This window comes from Saccoglossus kowalevskii, chromosome 5 (assembly GCF_978046115.1).
Source record: "Saccoglossus kowalevskii chromosome 5, keSacKowa6.1, whole genome shotgun sequence".
Lineage (NCBI taxonomy): Eukaryota > Metazoa > Hemichordata > Enteropneusta > Harrimaniidae > Saccoglossus > Saccoglossus kowalevskii.
The window spans coordinates 33,010,047-33,031,703 of NC_140645.1; the positions used below are offsets into that span (position 1 = coordinate 33,010,047).

At 38.4% G+C, this 21,657-nt stretch overlaps 2 protein-coding genes across 2 annotated transcripts; one reads left to right on the top strand and one right to left on the bottom strand.

Annotated features, from left to right (window-relative positions):
• Window positions 1–295: 295 nt before the first annotated feature.
• On the bottom strand, window positions 296–4,930 carry LOC100377910 (beta-1,4 N-acetylgalactosaminyltransferase 1-like). Its single transcript, XM_002731915.3, has 2 exons — window positions 4,729–4,930; window positions 296–3,725 (listed from the first exon to the last, which is right to left on the bottom strand). Exon 2 carries the CDS (start codon window positions 3,676–3,678, stop codon window positions 2,059–2,061), a length of 1,620 nt encoding a protein of 539 aa, XP_002731961.2. The 5' UTR covers window positions 3,679–3,725; window positions 4,729–4,930; the 3' UTR covers window positions 296–2,058.
• Window positions 4,931–12,388: 7,458 nt separating this feature from the next.
• On the top strand, window positions 12,389–18,752 carry LOC146746075 (uncharacterized). Its single transcript, XM_085498941.1, has one exon. It carries the CDS (start codon window positions 12,389–12,391, stop codon window positions 18,587–18,589), a length of 6,201 nt encoding a protein of 2,066 aa, XP_085355067.1. The 3' UTR covers window positions 18,590–18,752.
• The last annotated feature ends 2,905 nt before the right edge of the window (window positions 18,753–21,657 follow it).

A 21,657-nucleotide genomic window follows, 5' to 3' on the forward strand; every position in this document is an offset into this window, starting at 1 on the left:
TTCTATAATGAGACATACGTTACGTAACCTAATATGCACAGACCAGGTGTCCGAAGCAAGATTACCGATGTGGTTTGATCGACGTGTCCATGCCGAGTGTCCGACACGTTATACTCAATCGCAATTGTTTGATAAAATACTCTACATTATTCTGTCAGTCAGGTAAGAACGGTTATCTCATGTTATTTGTGAACGTGATGTATTGACTAGATGTTCTATCTGTCCCGTCTCGCCATGGGAAAGCTCACCCACGTTTATATGCAATCAACTCGCTGGATACACATAATAGACACACTGACGCTATGATAATCTATTTAATTCTATCAAATCTGATTTAAATTGAAAAAGGCACATGTATTCCCCAACCACGTAAATCATAACTGCATGTGACAATTACTCAGAACGTGACGTCAACATGGATATCGACATCACACTGAGCTATACATCCGGGGTATTCTAACAAAGCGATCAGTCTAATTTTAATCACTGCCCGTATATTTACTACGATTGCCACTTTATTGGGGGATGATGACGAAGGAGATGACGTAACGTCTATAAGTAAAATGAATACGCGTACGGTTGTTCTCATAAGCATGGCATCACGAGATTTGACAATAAAGTCATATCATGAACGTCGCGCGGCCCTCTGTTGAACACGCCGACTTTTGACATTACAACAGCAAAACTCAAGTTATGTTCAAGATGCAATGTTTTATCTCGGCTCTAACAGAAATAATAATAATAATAATAATAATAATAATAATAATAATAAAGGTTTACTGTTGTTCCTTATACTATATCGTCTTCTATCCTGAGTTGCTGTCATCATATCAGTTATATCAACTGTAAAATCTTAATATTGTTAAAACTGTCCTGGTTTAATCATGCATCGTTCTACAGTAATATTTAGTGGATTCATCCAAGACACAATTCTTAGGACGTCACAACTTTAAATTATACAAAGATAATGCAAATCAATTAAATTCTTTGGAACAAAAATCACAAAGTCTGTCCTTATGGGGTTTCAAAATGAAAAGTGCCAACCTAATGTAAAAACAATATAAAAATGTCAAGACAATGCCAACCTAATGCAAAGACCGTGAAAATATAAGAATGTCAACTTAAGGATAATATACAAAGAAAAACACTAAAATTAAGTAAATAAAAATAATTTTGGCACTGATCTCACCTCATATGTCCTCGACTGAGGGCGCAATGTTCACGAAATGAAAATGGTCTGGTATATATCAAGATTGTAACACTTAAAAACACTAAAACTGGACACAAAGAGATCATGACATCAATACTTTAACTTTTTCTGCTACATGACTCTTTCTGTATTTTTCTCTTTGGTATCTTCAATCAAAGTCACGTAATATCATTTTCCTGTTGAGTTGCGCCATCTAGCAAGAATTGCTTCAACAAAAAAACAAACGTACACAAATGTGTGCAACCCAACACCGAGTACATGGGTCTAATATGCAAATGTTGGCTTAGGCCCAGCTGGCTTAAAACCCGACCAGTTACACGTGAAAACAATTGTCGTTCGATTATTCATTGGAAGTTTAGCCGTTCGTCACATGGAATATAGTAAATCTCTCTTAAAATGTAATTTGTTTTAACGGACGACTACCTTTTATCGAAACTTTCACCTGACTCGTATAGTTGTACGTCACAGAAAAACTCGTGTTTGTCTTCAATTGAATTGCTTTCTAGAGTGCACTGTGCTCAATTATTCAGTGTTTCAACAGCTACGACTGAGCTAGTGAAGGAGTACTCGTTTTCGAAAAAAAATACAGTTTTCATGCTATCTTTAGTGTAATGAATACAGATTTTTGTGCGATTCAATAAAATGGTCCTCGTAAAAGGAGTCGAAATAAGAACTCGTAGTAGTTCTGGAATATTGAAATGTTCTCGTACAGATATCAGACTGGTGTGCTGTAATGTATTTCAGTGTATGGAGCTATATTTTACAACATTTTATCGACTCGTATTATCATCATGGTACAGGATGTCGGAGGGAAAAGTATGATAGATGAACGAGAACTTAAAATAGTTTCATGTATCTGATCTATACGTTCGTTTGAATTCCGCTAAATCCAGGATATTTCTGTCCATGCCAGTTAAACATTTCAAGTTATTTTTATACACAGAGTACAATAGTCGGTCGTAATAGTGAAAATTATCGTTTTCGTTTTGGCGGTATTCTTCATATTTCTCGCTGTTCTTCGAGCGGTCAAAGAAATGGCGCACCGTGACGTCATCGCAGCTAGCAACAGCGAGCCTCCCTAAGCCATCCCAGAAGAATTCGTAATGGGCGACTCTAGCAAACTCGGGATCAAATCCAACCTCCCGTACAGACAGTGTCTTTGCCATAAAGAAATTAGTCACTTCGTCGGTTACGTTGCATTGTGGGAAGCCCTCTACTTTCCCATAATTGCCCTTGCGTCGTGACACGCAGTAACTTCCATCGGCATTGCGTTTACGTTCAATAATTCGATCGTAGTTCCGGGACATTAATTTCCCGTTCTTATCCTCGTATCGCCCAGCAATTAAATCGAATTTAAAATTCGGATTTTCAAATTTGTGCACAAAAGTCTCTAATTTGGTGTTTTGTGAGAAAGTAAAATCGTCGTCTACCCACAATAGGTACTTCGTAAGAACTTGGCTGATTACAAGATTTCTGCCAGCGAACCATCCGGCCGCGAACGGCATCCGGAAATGACGTACATATTTTCCTTTCACCGGCTCGATATTTTCCGAATCGTCTGCAACTAAGATCGTGACGTTTGTATAAAATTTTCTTACGCTCGCAATGAGCTCCCTTATGGCATCGTATCGCTCAAACGTCTTCGTTACTATGGTTACTTTCTTGCTAATGTGGTCATTAGTTGATATGTTATATAAACGGGGGTATGGTCGACGAAATATTCGTACGTGAACTTTGAGCACAAAATCTAATATACGGAGTTCCACTACTTCGCGTAAATCGATATCATATTTGATACATTGATATATTAATGTTCCAAATAACTGATTTATATCTCTGATATCGCTGTCTTTGTCGATTGTTATTCCTAATTTTGGACTTCCATTCCCGTGCAATTTTATTTTGTTCTCTGCTTTTTCGGGGACGACAGCGTCAATCGCGCCATAAGACAGCGATGATGTGAGGCTCACGTTGAACTGTCGATAGCGTAGAAACAATTTCCAAAACTTTTTATCAAGCGAAATCCCGACTAGTCTCGCGCTTTGTAGTGGTTCCACTGCTATGCCGCCTCCGACGTAGGTGATTGGAGACATTGCACGACACATAACAAGCGGCTCAGTGGTGTCCAAGCTTGTCGCTTCTTCCATCTGGTGAGTCCTTCTCTTTATCGTCCGCTCGTTTGTGATTGGTCCGTAGACGTATTCTCCTTCACATTCACAGACGTCCTCGGTATATTTTCTTTCGCCTTTCTTTTCGGAGTCAGCCCGCTCTTTATTATCGCCCATCGCGCTTACTAAGAACTTGTCCAAAATCTCATCTTGCGTTAGACGACCTGAAACTTCCATGTCCTTGGTTTCCATGGATATGTCGAAACGTAGAGATGAAATTTCACTATATATACAGAAAATAACACACAAGGCAAGAATAAGAAGGAGAGCGATCACGTAGCTACGAAATCCACCCTTCATAATGTCGACGGTCAGTTCACCTGATGTGACGTCACATTCCCGATAACCTGTAATAATTGTACATAATTATTAGTTTACTTTCTTAATCTATATGCAAACATAACAGTATATTGTGTTCATTTCAATATTATTATAAAAAAATCACGGACACTGGCCACCTCTTTTTTTTTAACTGTAATATAAACACGACTCATTGAGGTTTGTAAGTATATTTAATTATTTTTTAATTATTTCAATATTTTGAGCATATTTCATGTATTAACCAATAGAAATATGTCTGAGAAATAGTTTTATAATTTTAATTCAAAATACATTTAGTCAGCCAAATTAGTATTATTTTTCTATCTATTCGCTTATCAATGTGTTTTTTTCCGTGGAAGTATTTTTCAGTCCTCACTTTTCTAAATGTAGATTTAGATACCTCAAAAACCCTTGTGAATGAATTTGACATGTTTTTATATTGGAAATTTTACATGGTTGACCAAAACATACAATCTCCCTGTTATATCACCGTAATACCCTGGGAGAAACCACGTCAGTTACATATACACTCTCAGTTGACGTCCGATTGTCGACCACACCTCAGCATCCTACGTGTACGTTAATTGCAAAGTGTAGGTCAAAGGTCTAACAGCAATTATTTGAAAATACCATGTACACTACATGTCATTCGTTGCCACTATAGATATGGAAAGCCCTTTTACAATGTCCCAGCTGTTACTGCGCACTAGTGTTAATCTGTATTGAACGACAAATATTATGAAACGCGAAATTGTGATTTCATGTCTGGCCTGTCTAAATCGAGCCAAATAAAAACTGGATTATGTATTTATAATACATAGAAATTGGTTATTTTAATGACATCACGCTTTAGGCTCGAACAGGAAAATGGGTTGATGGCGGGCGCCACTACAGGAATCCTTCAAAATATAAAATAATCGCCCTTTTCTTCAATTATTGTTGGTTCCAAGATATATATTCGCGCGTGATATGGATATGTCATCAAGTGTGATCCTCATATTTCGATATTCTAATATAAGATTGCCCTACCTTGTATTCAACGACATCTACAACCAATGTTGTTGTATCACCATAAAGAGATTTACAGCTAACACCGCCCATGTCCCGGCATCATCGCCGTGCTTAGTAATACCGATATTGATAACGTACAGTATAAATGTCTATTACATTCACATTCACCACAGTAATGAATACACGTTCTCGTCAGAATCACACGTGTGAATGGCATTATAACCCATAATGCCGAGCGCCGTATGTTGTCACTTCCTGCATAGCAAGCTGTTACATGAATGTGTGTCGTGTGTATTCATCAGCGTGCTGTGATCTTTCTTTCAATAGACCATTTTCCGTTCACTGCGAGAATCACGCGTTATGCGTGAAATCGAACGTAAAAACAGGATAAACAAAGGTCATAGCGTCGTAGCGGCGTCAAACATCGCGTGGGATTCGACATACGCGAAGTATTTTGGGGGACATTTCCATGCATAATAATGTGCTGTCCACATTTCATGATAGGCAATTTCGATTAAGTAAGGGTATTCGGAAGCAATATTCCTCTGTCATAGATCGGCCGGTCGATGTGAGTTACGAAATATAGAAATTCTAGCTCAAAATCAAATCGTTCGACTTTTGCGGCAGACGTTCGACGCGCGTCTTTCATACATCTCGCGAGATCTCGCAATTGTACGAAAAATCACCTATTGTAAGAGATTTGATGATGTTAATATACAGTTTCAGTCTCAATTTCAGATTGTGTACAATTGTGTTCTGATACCACTAAGAATGGAACACAATATACTAGTATATAATTCCACATAATAAAATACACTAATGGTTGCGACATTAACGGTATTGCGCCCTCTATCATTTCACTCGCGACCACCCGAGCATTTTATTTTTATTGAACGATCAGTTTTTTTTGTTTGCCTTACCCTAAAACCAAATTTCAGGGAAAGGTATAGTTGACAAAGTGTCTGTCGTCTGTCATACGTCATTATGCACTCAATTATGCATAAAGTTTGAATTCGATCTATAATAAACTGATACATGTTTTTTGTTAAACACTGCGGCAAAGACTATCCGTTATCGACATTGTTAAGTTGTTTTTTTGTTTTATGGTGAAAAAAATGAAAATATCTGATTTTGACAAAAGAAAGTCCAAAATATATTGAGAATAAATCATGACGATATGTATTCCAATGCAAATTAGTGATATTTTTCATAATTAACGATTACACAAAAATAACAATATAATTGTCAATATTTTTGCAATTTTGTTTTTTGAATTATGACTGAAAACAGCTGAATACAATTACAAACTATGTAAATTTTATGTACATTTTTCCGCATAAAATTCATTACTAGTAACGCACAAACACGTGTGTATATTTGTGAACTGTATGTTATCTATATGTACAAAATAATAATAATATATTAATAAAATACCATCCTCGCTTAAATATTAAAGCGGGGGAGAGGGGAGCCGTCACCTGCGCATGCGTCAGATAGCCATAGCGTGTCATTATTTACCAACAAGCGTCTACCCGTGAGCCTTTGCGTTTTATCGTGTGTTGTTATTGTAGCTTTGGATTCAAGTTCCGCGCGTGCGCATGTGATGACCTTCGAGCTTTAAGTATTGTGCTAGCATGATACGACTTGTCTTGGAACACATTCACGTGGTGCGAAGTGACTTGGAACGAATTGTGCCCGTGACGTGTAGTACAACGTGACCTGCGTTTGAGCGAGCTGTAAAGAAGTGTTTTTCGTGCGAAGTGACGATGTCCAATAACACAACCTGTACCTGGGTTCCATAAATTCACGACAAAAATATATTATTGCGAAAAAGTGTGTCAATGTGATTGCATTATTCGCGTAACTGATATTGAGTTAGAAATCCTCGTATAGCTGCAGTAATTGTAGCACTAATACACGATTTTATTTACCGCATACAGTTCCATTACGCATACGATGATGACGTTTACCGTACTCTATCGTACTCAACTATAAATGGTATGCACCGTTGTCACGTGATAACTAGTGCCATCTCGCATTCGACACTGACAGATTAATTCACATAGCTTTCTAGTGCTTGATGGCCTAAGCGTTAGCAAAAAGAATAAGGGAAGATTTCTCGTCATCGCAATTTTGTATTTTGACGAAAACGTACATTTCGAAATGCAAGTCAGTCTCAGTAAAGATAATCTAATTTTATAACCTGGCCGTAATAATGCGGGCTTAGTGTTCAACAGTTGCTAATTATACACCCACCATCCGCTAGTTATGATTGGTACCCGTATGCGTTCGCGTGTCTTCTACCCACAACCCTCTGCACGCATGCGCATTATCAGTTTATCTCGCTGAAGACGAATACAATGAAATAGATTACCTACTAAAAAAGCATTCGACATAATAGTGCGTTTTTCGGATGCATTTATGCTGTATGGTTTATTCTGTCTTTTCAGACTTACATATATCAATTCTTATAACCTTCACGTACAGAAGAAAGTCTAACAGGAGTCTTCTGTGGAGTATTTGGTGAGTATGAGATATGTTTCGTTTATGTATGCACTGTATCAACGCAGTCAGAAACTGTCACGCAATGATGAAATTATATATGCATCCTGATTAAATATTCACGAAAACACAAACTAGACCCGTATGAAAATCATGTCCACCGCTGAAAATTAATTATCGTCTAATGCTCGAAGCTGTGGTTTGTAATCCTGGCCCGTTTCCTTTTAAATTTGGGAAACATTGACTCGCATGTACAACTTTTGTGATGGACCAGTACATGCCCACACAGCATTTATTTTACGTCATTTAATTAGTTTCCTCTCTATTCAATTCCCGTGTTTTGCCTTTGTATTTTAGTTATTCATTTATTTTTTATTTTACTTTATTCAATTTTAATTATTTTTTTTTTAATATTTTTTTATATATATATTTTTTTTAATTTAAAATCTGCGTTTATTAAATTGAAGTTGTTGTAATTGTTATATTGATTAAATTACTTTATTGCTTTGGCTTTATTGTTCAGGATAACAACAAGAAGTAGAACATAATTTAAATTTGTATTCAGATATCACTTACTAACAAACTGTACTGTGACAGGGAAATACCCGGACACCCCCAACGTTTCGAATTATAGCGGAAAATTTCTTTATGTGCTGGGGGACACACAATTATTGACAACGTATAAATCACGTGATTTGTCTAATAGTGAGCACGAGTGGGAATAGACCATTTTCCGTTCACCGCGAGATCCCGCGTTATACGTGAAATCGAGTGTTAAAACAGGACAAGCAAAAGTCAAGCGTCGTAGTAGCAACAAACATCGTCTGGGATTCGACAAACACGAAAGTATTTCGGGGAATATTCCCATGCTTAATAATATACTGTACATATTTGATGATGGTCAATCTCGATGAAGTAAGGGTATCTAAACGCTATATTACCCTGTCAAAGATCGGCCTTTCGATGTGAGCTACGAAATTAGTAAATTCGAGTTCAAAATCAAATCGTTCGATTTTTGCAGCAGCGTTCGGCGCGCGTCTTTCAAGTAACTCGCGAGATCTCGCAGTATCATTATATTGCGTATATCATCTTGTTTATAAATTGCGCAATTCTTGTGTTCGATGTGCATCGCTTTTGGACGAAGCGAAATGGATTTTTTTCTCCGTCAATAAATCGTTGGTTGATACGTTCCAGTGACCGCATTCAGCACCCTAATCAAACTATATATTCTATCGTATGTATTGGATGTGTGAGTTTCCTGGAGTCATAACGCTGTGTATCTCAAACTTAATTTTTCATTAAACAGGACCAAAATATACATTATATTATATACGTTACAAGACTATGTAGTGACTCATAAACCCGATGATCTAGGTATAACAGCACAAAGTTACAATTCCTCATCAATAGCTTAGTAACAAACCAATAGTATCGTTACCAACATCTAAAAAGAAATGAATTACTAGTATATTATTTACTATTACCACCACAGAGGGCGCATTCACATCCGAAGTACTGTAAAGGGGGTAATTATTCACTGGGTTTTAATTTAGCTTATTTCGCTGACTGGAAAATGCGCTAATTTAAAACCCAGTGAATATGTAAAATTTAGCATAGAACACATTATCTAAATGACAAAACCGTGAATTTAAAACCCACTGAATATGCCTGAAATGGTAAATCAGTGAAATTTAAACCCAGTGAAAATTAGTCATTTTACAGTAATTCCATTGACTGCCATCTCTCTATAATGCGTTATCGACGGACCATACCGACTTTACATGGTAACTATAGTGAAAATTGATTGAGTGATTAAGTTATCATCAGAACTTGAAATACCTAATCTTTGCGACACTTTGCAAGAGCAATATATTATTCAGCGGTATTTTAATCCTAAACTCATAGCATCTGATTTATTGACTAATTTACTCTGTTTGGCCGGCTGATTACTAATAATCCCACGATATTTTCTGTTAGGTTAACGTCAGTAGACACGAGTGGTTACCGGTGGATTTGTGTAACAATTCGAGTCCCAGGCGAGAATTATTACTACTATGGTGGTAATAAAGTGCGCTCACGTTGATCAAAGAACAAATATGAGAATATATAATTTGACAGTCCGAGAATTTGAAACGGTGGAATGTTGAAAGTGGAACTACTAGTATTGCAGTAATAACACTGAATACAAATGTATCATTGCGATCATCTTGTATGCTAATTTGTTGCCGCCATTGTGGTTTATTTCACGCAAACTCTGTGTGTGACTCGTTCGTGATGTTTAAATCCAATTCAGGTGGATTTTCAATAATTCTTAAAATACAGACATAAGCATGTTAAAGTGAATCATTCGTTTTACGACAATCACCGGACACTATATAAGCCTACAGAAGCTTTGGACAAACTTCAGGCTGCGCTTACAATGACAAAATATCAGCACGATATTACTATGTAATACGCATTTTTTATTTTGTGTGTGTAATACATGGTAGTGTTTTGGATGTTTATTCAATAATTTTGGCGACATTAAAATGTTGTTGATTACACTTTTCAGGATATATACCCCATCCCTCATTTGACGTCACGACCACTATGCCTAGTATGTCAAAGAAATTGCCACTCTATATACCCCATCCCTCATTTGACGTCACGACCACTATGCCTAGTATGTCAAAGAAATTGCCACTCTATATACCCCATCCCTCATTTGACGACACGATCACTATGCCTAGTATGTCAAAGAAATTGCCACTCTATATACCCCATCCCTCATTTGACGTCACGACCACTATGCCTAGTATGTCAAAGAAATTGCCACTCTATATACCCCAACCCTCATTTGACGTCACGACCACTATGCCTAGTATGTCAAAAAAATTGCCACTCTATATACTCCATCCCTCATGATGACACGGCCACTATGCCTAGTATGTCAAAGAAATTGCCACTCTATATACCCCATCCCTCATATGACGTCACGACCACTATGCTTAGTATGTCAAAGAAATTGCCACTCTATATACCCCATCCCTCATTTGATGACACGACCACTATGCCTAGTATGTCAAAGAAATTGCCACTCTATATCCCCATCCCTCATTTGACGTCACGACAACTATGCCTAGTATGTCAAAGAAATTGCCACTCTATATACCCCATCCCTCATATGACGTCACGACCATTATGCTTAGTATGTCAAAGAAATTGCCACTCCATATACCCCATCCCTCATTTGACGTCACGACCACTATGCTTAGTATGTCAAAGAAATTGCCACTCTATATACCCCATCCCTCATTTGACGTCACGACCACTATGCTTAGTATGTCAAAAAAATTGCCACTCTATATCCCCATCCCTCATTTGATGACACGACCACTATGCCTAGTATGTCAAAGAAATTGCCACTCTATATACCCCATCCCTCATTTGACGTCACGACCACTATGCCTAGTATGTCAAAGAAATTGCCACTCTATATACCCCATCCCTCATTTGACGTCACGACCACTATGCCTAGTATGTCAAAGAAATTGCCACTCTATATACCCCATCCCTCATTTGACGTTACGACCACTATGCCTAGTATGTCAAAGAAATTGCCACTCTATATACCCCATCCCTCATTTGACGTCACGACCACTATGCCTAGTATGTCAAAGAAATTGCCACTCTATATACCCCATCCCTCATTTGACGTCACGACCACTATGCCTAGTATGTCAAAGAAATTGCCACTCTATATACCCCATCCCTCATTTGACGTCACGACCACTATGCCTAGTATGTCAAAGAAATTGCCACTCTATATACCCCATCCCTCATTTGACGTTACGACCACTATGCCTAGTATGTCAAAGAAATTGCCACTCTATATACCCCATCCCTCATTTGACGTCACGACCACTATGCCTAGTATGTCAAAGAAATTGCCACTCTATATACCCCATCCCTCATTTGATGACACGACCACTATCCCTAGTATGTCAAACAAAATAATGCCTCTCTATATACCCCATCCCTCATTTGACGACACGACCACTATGCCTAGTATGTCAAAAAAATTGCCACTCTATATACCCCATCCCTCATTTGACGTCACGACCACTATGCCTAGTATGTCAAAGAAATTGCCACTCTATATACCCCATCCCTCATTTGACGACACGACCACTATGCTTAGTATGTCAAAGAAATTGCCACTCTATATACCCCATCCCTCATTTGACGTCACGACCACTATGCCTAGTATGTCAAAGAAATTGCCACTCTATATACCCCATCCCTCATTTGACGTCACGACCACTATGCCTAGTATGTCAAAGAAATTGCCACTCTATATACCCCATCCCTCATTTGACGTCACGACCACTATGCCTAGTATGTCAAAGAAATTGCCACTCTATATACCCCATCCCTCATTTGATGACACGACCACTATCCCTAGTATGTCAAAAAAATAATGCCACTCTATATACCCCATCCCTCATTTGACGACACGACCACTATGCCTAGTATGTCAAAAAAATTGCCACTCTATATACCCCATCCCTCATTTGACGTCACGACCACTATGCCTAGTATGTCAAAGAAATTGCCACTCTATATACCCCATCCCTCATTTGACGACACGACCACTATGCTTAGTATGTCAAAGAAATTGCCACTCTATATACCCCATCCCTCATTTGACGTCACGACCACTATGCCTAGTATGTCAAAGAAATTGCCACTCTATATACCCCATCCCTCATTTGACGACACGACCACTATGCTTAGTATGTCAAAGAAATTGCCACTCTATATACCCCATCCCTCATTTGACGTCACAACCACTATGCTTAGTATGTCAAAGAAATTGCCACTCGATATACTCCATCCCTCATTTGACGTCACGACCACTATGCCTAGTATGTCAAAACAATTGCCACTCTATATACTCCATCCCTCATTTGACGTCACGACCACTATGCCTAGTATGTCAAAAAAATTGCCACTCTATATCCCCATGCTTGCTTGCTTTTTTAACAGCAACCCCAAAATCCGCCATCTGAACTCTACATTCAAACCACCACCAACCTTTGTTTTCAACATCTCAACATTTTTGTTTATCTTTCAGTTGGAAGGATAGCACAGCTATACACGTGACTCAAATATTTACAGACGATTGTGTTTCAACATGGCTAAAGGACTTATTCACATATTCCGGCGGTATTCCAGGATTTTGCTAGCATTCACAGTTTTCAACTCTCTCATATTATTTTACTCAACCAATACAAGCACAGAAGTAAGGTCACATGACCAAGCCCGTTACGCACGACATTATCAGTTTGATTCCACCAATTACAAGACACCACGGAGGGAGACCAGATTATTGAGTTTACCAATCGCAGTACCGGATGAGATCGATTACTTCACGAAACCTGAGTATGTACGCAAGGAAAATAGCAGCAATCTTGTCGTTGCTGTGACGTCATTTCCTGAGAACTATGACCGTCGAACAATGATTCGCGAGACTTGGGCCAATGCCCTGAACGATCGTAATCCCACAGTAGTTGTAATTTTCTTTTTGTCATATGACATCATCCTTGCCCATGACGTCAAACGTGAAAGTGTGACGTACAATGATATTGCGCAATTGGATTTACTTGACAGTATTGGTAATACTACCTTAAAAATAATTTCCATGTTTCAGTGGATATCAAAGTATTGCAGGAATACACAGTATATACTTAAAGTTGACGACTCCACTCTAGTACTGCCGGACAATCTATGGTCGTACTTGGCACAACTACCATCCAATAACGTGGCAGCTGGTAGGGCATTGATCAACAGTAAACCTATCAGACAAACTGCAAGTAAATGGTTTGTTACCTACGAACAATGGAATAAAACTACATATCCACCCTACATGGAAGGACCGTCTTATGTTATGTCAATCGATGTCGCTGTTCGTGTCGCCGACGAGGCTTTAAAAGTTGAGCCATTTCCGTTTGAAGACGTTTTTATCGGCATTGTGTTAGAACGATTGAACATTACCATAATCAACGATGATGTTTTTCACTCTCGCACGCGCCAGCCGCCGATATGTGACTCCAATGTAGCGGTGTTGTCTGCTCCGCTCACGGTACTCGAAATGTACTCATGTTGGCGAATACTAAGCTCAGCGTATGGCGCTAAAACTGGCAGCATTATAGCGGTGAACAACTTTAATTACGATTTCACAACCAATCATTTTGATAAATGCGGTGTTGGTAAACCATTCATCGCACTGATTACGCCCTCAGCGGCGGCGAACATGAAAGCGAGGAAGCTTCTTAGAAACACTAGAATGCAAGACGACCATGTTCTTGGAAAATTAATAGTGCATATTTTCATTATAGGGAAGACCGCTTCATCCACTGTTAATCAAAATATTGTTGAAGAAAATTACAAATTTCGGGATATTGTGATTGTTGAATTTGAAGACAGCCATTATAACCAGACTCTGAAAACTGTGCTAATGCTGAAATGGGCGACCTACTTTTGTCCTGGTGCGGATTACATCATGAAAGTCGACGATGACGTATTAGTCAATTTGCATAACCTCGTTGAAACTCTCATCGCCGCTCCGAGATCGCGTTACGTCCTAGCTGATATTCATGAGAACACACAACCTGTACGCCAAGAGAACACTACGTGGTATGTGAGCTATGACGAATGGCCTTACGACTTTTACCCACCTTACCCAAACAGACCAGCTTACGTCATGTCACGTGATGTAGTACACGACCTTTTCTTGTCTGCACGTCAGACAAAAACGATTCGATTTGAAGACGTCTACATGGGCATATTGTTGCAGAGAATTGGCGTCGTACCAACGCACGATAACAGATTTGACAGTCTTGGTAAAAGTCGCACTATTTGCGCGATAAAAAATGTCTTGACCTCTCACTTCATTCATCAAAAACAAATGATGTATTTTTTAAGGTTCCTTCATAAGTGGGGAGAGTTTATAGTCTGCGACAACTCTACGTCTCCCGAAGTGGAAAACGCAAGCTCAATTATTATCAATAGAGGGCGTGTTATGGGTATTGAAAGTGACGCCTCTATTGATGGGCGTTTTTCTTTTATAAATATCGATCATCCTAACATTTGTAAGTTTAGAAACATGTCTGATTTGTTCATTATTGTTGGTGTTTTATCGTATCCCGACAATTTTGAGATCAGAAAAGCTATTCGTGAGACATGGGGAATGTATACGAAAAACGGTAGTCGTGTGAAAACCTTGTTCTTCATGGGCCAGGCACGTGACCTCTCTATACAAAAAGAACTAAACGGCGAGAACGAGAAATACGGGGATGTAATCCAATATAATTTTATAGAATCTTATGAACATTTAGTCATAAAAACGCTAACGATTTTACATTGGGTTTCTAAGCGTTGTCAACAAGCTGACTACGTCATCAAAGTAGATGATGACGTTTTCTTGAACTATGAAAACATCGTCGATTTTTTGAAATTGTCTCCCAGACACAACTTGTACTTGGGAGACGTGAGGATGGGTACTTATCCGATACAAAGCCTATCTCAAAAATGGTATACGCCGTCTAAGATCTGGCCTCAATTGAAGTACCCTCCGTACGCAACGGGGCCCTCGTATATCTTATCAACTGACGTGGCGCTTAAATTATTTAAACTGTTTTCCGAGCAACGCCACGTTTTCAAATGGGAGGACGTTTACATAGGCATCTTGGCGGAACAATTGGATATTGCGCCGTATTCGCATTTGCATTACGACATGTATGGGTTTTATAGATCAGCTTGTACTCTGCGGCATGCTCTTGCTTCACACCATTTTACGGCATATATGCACAGAAAATATTGGAATATACTACAGAAAAATGTAACGCATTGCCAAGGAATTAGCATAAGTAAATTGCTACCGACATTCGGAAATATGTCGTTCGCTGGGAATAATTTTACTAAAAAAGACACGAGTTCAAGAAGTGCCAATAATTTCTGGACAAGCCATTCGAATTGCGAGTATCGCGAACGAAACGAATTGCCCGTATATCTAACGATTCTGATTTTTACCGCACCGACACATTATGACTACAGAAAGTTTTCTCGTCTCGTCTGGGCTCGGGAAAAGACTGTGTTCGGGCGGCGTGTTACGTATTGGTTTGTTACGGGTGACCCAGGAAGTAGAAGCGAACGTCAAACAATTCTGCACGAGAATGAACTCCATCGAGACATGTTGATTGGAAAAGACGGCCATAGTAGCAATGTTACACACCAGCGTGTAAATGCATATCAATGGGTTTCCAGCAACTGTCAATCTTCTCAATACGTCATGCAAATTACAAGTAACGTATTTGTAAATGTCAGAAATATAGTGGCACATCTCATCAATGCCCCTCAATCTAATTATGTCACCGGACACGTCTTTTTTGACAATAAGCCGATTCGAAAACCAAACAATCAATGGTATGTATCTATGCGCGAGTGGCCAAACGACTTCTATCCGCCATATTGCAGTGACGCGTTTTACGTCATGTCAGTCGACGTTCTACAGAAACTGGTACAATTTTCTCTAACCGGAAATAAAATGTTCAGCCTTCCAGATGTGCATGTAGGAATTGCTCTACATAGAATTGGAATTGCGCCAACACACGACGAGAGATTTAACTTTCAAAAAATAAGTAGAAATTTCGAAGGAATTTGCAAGCTTCACTCAGTCTTAGCTAATCAGGGGTTCGAGGGTGCAAATATGCTCTACATTAGTCGTGGCGTTTTTAATGGCGAGTTTCAGAAGTGCAACAATTACATTGAATATCAGTATCATCCAACTCCATTTTCTCATACGTGGAATGACAGTTCATTTTGCACTGAGAAGAACGCTGTCATGAATCCAACATGCGACATAGACTTTGTAAAGTACCCTCAAAATAAATGTACGCAATACGAGAAAGGTTTGTTTTTGCTTATCATGATCATTACCACTGCAAGTGAAGAAAGTTATCGCAACTCAATACGTTCTACGTGGGGAAAAGATCACGTAGTTGCAGGTCAATACGTTGATTATGTTTTCGTTTTAGGAAAACCTACCAGTATCGAAGCGCAATACCATCTCGACGAAGAGAATAATCGCTATAAAGATATTCTAATGGGCAGTTTCGGGGATTCCTTTAGAAATCAGACACTGAAAACTTTACTCGCCATAAAATTTGTGGCCAAGTACTGCCAACACACAAAATATGTAATGATGAGTAAAACGTTTTCGTATGTCCACACTAGCAACATAGTAGAGTTCTTAAGAAATACATTCACCAAAAAGACAAATTTGGTAATCGGTCACGTAATAGAAGAATCCTCACCGTCAAGGAATCCCAATGACACGTACTACACACCATATGAGGTTTACCCCGAAGAGACCTACCCACCTTATCCGGATAATTTTGGATACATTATGTCAGTCGATGTTGCGTTTAAAGCATTTGGTGCGTCTTCACGTGTACGTCTGTTTATCTGGGACGATGTATATTTCGGCATGATACTGAAGGAATTGTCTATTGTACCTCACCAACATTCACATTTTCTCTCGCGGTTTTTACCCGGCATTCCAGATATATGCTACATGCGCGATTCGTTTACTTGGAATGTACATAGTCCGAAAGCTATGATACAAACTTACGATCAATTGCAACAAAGTGGCAACATGTCGTGTATGGACGATGAGTTGATTCACCCAGAATTATTCGATTTTAAAATAACAAATGAAAATGCTTGCAAGAAGAATGGCAAACAAATCGACCTACTGATCATAGTAGTATCTTTAGTGGAAAATTTTGAGCATCGGAGAGCGATAAGAGAGACGTGGCTTCCGAATACCTTGTATCAGAATTTCCATTTTGTCGCCATGTTTTTGTTGGGAAATACACAAAATACCAAGATACAAAAGAAAGTATCTTTTGAAAATGCCCAATTCAATGACATAATTCAAACCAGCATCCATGACAATTATAGAAACTTGACTCTGAAAACTGTTGTTATGTTGAAATGGATATGGACATACTGTACGCAGGCTACCTACCTCATGAAAGTAGACGATGACGTATTTGTTAACATTGGTAACGTCCTTTCAACACTTCGTTATGCGCCTACCACAGAATTTTCTTGGGGTCGAACCTATCGTTGGCAGATGCCTGTACGTGACCCGAGACACAAGAACTACACTCCCATTGAAAGATGGCCAGATCGTTTTTTCCCTTCCTACAACGCTGGTCCCTGTTATATCATGTCAATGGACGTTGTTGGGATGCTATACACTGTCACATTTAAAGCGAAATGGATCGTTAACGAAGATGTGTTCATTGGTATGATGTTGCAGAAGGTGGGTGTGTATCCACGTCGTGACGTCAGATTTGACATAGCAGGAGCTGCTAGAACACTTTGCGATATCCGTGACGTCATAGCTAGTCATAAAATGCACCCACGTGATCTTTATCGATGTTGGTATCAATTGAATTCAGCCCACGATATCGTCTGCACTAGTGATGGTTTACAGAAACGAGATTTCGCGCCTTTTCTGTATTCTAAGATAACTATTGATGTTTCATTCCGGGAATTGCAGTTTCCCCCTGACAAATGTACCAATTTCAATTCAAGAGTCTTGCTTCTCGTTATGATCGCAAGTCTTCCTGGAAACTTTAGAGCAAGGAATGCTATCAGAAGCACATGGGGGAAAGCGCACGGAGGGCGGGGTGTTGAGGTTGTATCTGTATTTGTTCTGGGCATGACTAGGAACTTTACTGAACAAGATCTAATTAGACAAGAAGCTAATTTACATAACGATATCGTTATCTACAATTTCCAAGATCATTTATATAACGACACTTTAAAAACCATCGCTATGTTGCATTGGGCAGCTGTATATTGTAAAGATGCTGATTACGTAATCAGAACTAATGACGGAACATATTTGTACTACCATCATATCATCATGTACATAAAGATTGCCTCTGTATCCAACCTTTATGGCGGTTACGTTATTCAATCAAGTGAGCCAGATAGGCGAGTCAAAAGTGATTACTACACCCCTGTGGAGGTCTGGCCTCGTAACGTCTTTCCTTCTTATGTGGAGGGACATACATATATTATGTCTATCGATGTAGTCCAAAGATTATGGGGAGCTGCTCAAGAGACACCTCTTTTATTGTGGGAAGATGTCCACATGGGTGTACTCTCTGAAAAAGTAGAACTCGTGCCGACTGTTGTGAACGGTTTTGGCATTGATAGACAATGTAACTATACGATCAGTTGTTTTGCAATTAACTATTTCACACCAGATCAGATGTACAAGTTTCATCAAGACCGGAAAAAACGCAATCTTTGCTGATATATAACACCTTAATTAAATAAAGTCTTCTTTCTTTTTTATTGATAATTTATATTGCATTCAATTTTCTGAACACGTAACGGCAACCATGGAGCGGTACTCATTCATTTACCTTTATTAGTGTTTTTGAATTAAAATATCAGATTAGATATATTAGATTAAACGTTTAAGTGACTGTCTGCCCTGTATCAATGTTGGCCAACCTATAGACCCCATTCATAAGTCGAGCGCCCTCAAACATTTCCAGTTTGAGAATGACTGAAAGTGGTGTCAGCAGCTATCCAGGATGTACTGGTTTAAAGGTCAGAAACGCTGGGAATTTTGACTTTATTTCTACTTCCTGGATATCTGAGACAGTGAAGTTCTACACCAACTGAGGGCGCTCGACTTATGAAATTTGTCTACTTGTTTATCAATTTGGTTTTGCAGACGAATTTCATTTGAAGACAATTTTATATCTTTTTGTGTGTCCTTATTCACATTTTGACGTCATAGCCTCAAGTTTTAAGATCTCAATAGAGCTTTATGATTGTCATCAGTGAATGTTCTCATCAACTGAGATGACACACTTGATATTGTCACGTGATGATGTTTTTATCTGGCATAACAATGAATTAATTTCAAAACAACGTATTGGTTTGAACAGCAGTATATTGGTCAACAATATCAATTTATGATTGTGATGTGTAAAACAAGTGTTCGACTAAGTTTCGAATAGGTTATAAAATTGGCCTTTGATACTACACATTTAGATAACTACTGGGTCTAGAATTAAATGAAACAAATGAAACAAGGTTATAGATAGAATAAATCTGAATCCCGCGTAGAGATTTTTTGACCAGTGCAGTCAATACTGCTCTAAACAGCTGTTCTAAACAGATTTATATAAATAAAATTTTGTAGGCGATTCAACCAAGATATTTTCATTAATTAGCTAACTTTTCCCAGAATGACTTAAGTTCCAATTCGAGAGAAATTAATGGGATGGCGGATACCAAAACTAGTTCTACCCACTGTTATTTACCCACTGATAGCAACCAGCTATAAGGGTAATCTTAAAACCGAGCCAGACTTTCCCAAATTTCCCAGACCTTTCTTTTCAATGTTTTTTGTGCCAAATTCTACAGCTGCAAAAACACTAAACATCATGGCGTGTCTACCTGCCGGTGCCGAATGTCTGATTTGTGTTACTGCATCACCTGCTTAATGTGATTGTGCTGCACATCTTATAATTGAGGGCGTTGTCCACTACCGTCTGCTACTTCAGTGTCTTTTCAAGCAGGTTTGTTTTCATCGTCAGTAAGTTCACATGTCATTAGCATTCTATGAATAACCCGCCTGAGCCTTCTTGTATTGCCACCATCTTATTAATTTCTCCATATACATTTGCCAGCATTGTCAAAGCTGCTCTGAATAAATATGGTGTAAATGGTGATGTTTTTGTACCAGACATAATGACGATTTACTATTGACGACGACGAGATTCGCATTTGTTCATGTGATCCGCAAATATGCATACTAAAGCTATGATTTCTATGGTATTGGGTCCGAATCCTGAGCTAATCATGATTGACTAGCATGACTTTGACTTGTTTGCTTGGCTTCCAAGATTCTACTATGACCTGTTTTTCACCTTGACATTGCTGCCTTCACTGAATGTGTGTGGTTTATGGGAGTAACTGAAATAGAGCTGTATGAACTCTATTCATAGCCAAGGATATTTTATGTGCCAATAAATGCCATAGTTTAGGTACTTTGGGTCTTGCTTGCTACCTGATTGCTCTGCCACCTCCAACAAATGTACAACTCAACGAAGCAACTCTCGCCTCACCAAAATGCTTTCTATTGGCCTACGTGAGACACCAATGCAACAGTCCCTAATGATCCAAGATAACCTTTGGTAATGTTCTGACCTTCTTGTCTAGGGGATCACTCATTCACTATAGTGGCCCCTCTCTCGTCATGTGACTTGAATATATTTAATTTCACCATGCAGTGGTTCTGCAGTTTTATTTCTCATCACTGGTTGCATATCATAAATGTTTTGATACTGTTTTTGAATTGTGATATCATCTTTGTGACCAAATACATGTATTTACTACTAGTCATTTGTTCTTGGCTCATGGTGTGGCCTTGTCTGGCATTTATACACAAGGAATGTCATGTTATGCATATATCACTAACTTTAATCAGGCCCATGTTTTTTAGGGGGAGGGGGGTCGTGTGATTCAGTCGAACCACGGACTGCCCAAGGATCTTGGGTCAAAGAGCACACACGCTCTGAGTTGAAACAGGCATTTTAACACTGTTACCATCATCTGATGGAAGGCTACCATGCTTAGGTGAATGTGCTCTTCATGATCGAATAGGTCGTATTTATACAGCACATTCTTTGTGTACTGTTGAATTAATTGTATACAGTCCATTATATTGTCCTGTGTTTCCGTTGTTTTAACAATTGCCTAGTTAATGCCCTAATTAATCATGTTGACTCTCTAAAGGCGATATGTGTATTTAATTGGCATTTACAACACAGTAAATTGGTTTTAATTGTTTTAATTGGTCCCAAGATTAATATATATATATATATATATATATATATATATATATATATATATATATATATATATATATATATATATATATATATATATATATATATATATATATATATATATATATATATATATAAGGCCAATCATCGGAACATAACGGAACACTGTGTCAAAATGAATGTACTGAGGCACGCTGTTTAGGAACCTGGTGGGTAGACGATTACTTTATGTAGAAGAAAAAAATCGTCCACATTTGAATTACAAATGTGAGTGAATATTCCCGCTATTAAAAGAACATATCTACAACCAATTTTAGGGATATCAATTATGAGGATTTCTATTTTCATCGTAGAAATTTATCAACAACGATAGGATCGATCGTTTTAAATACAATTGCTAAAATCCCTTTTAGTCTATTCTGAAATATAAACTACGATTCATCTAATAAATATAATAATGCCTTACGCTAATATAGAAATGGACAATAAACGTTCACACGCCACGCATAAAATA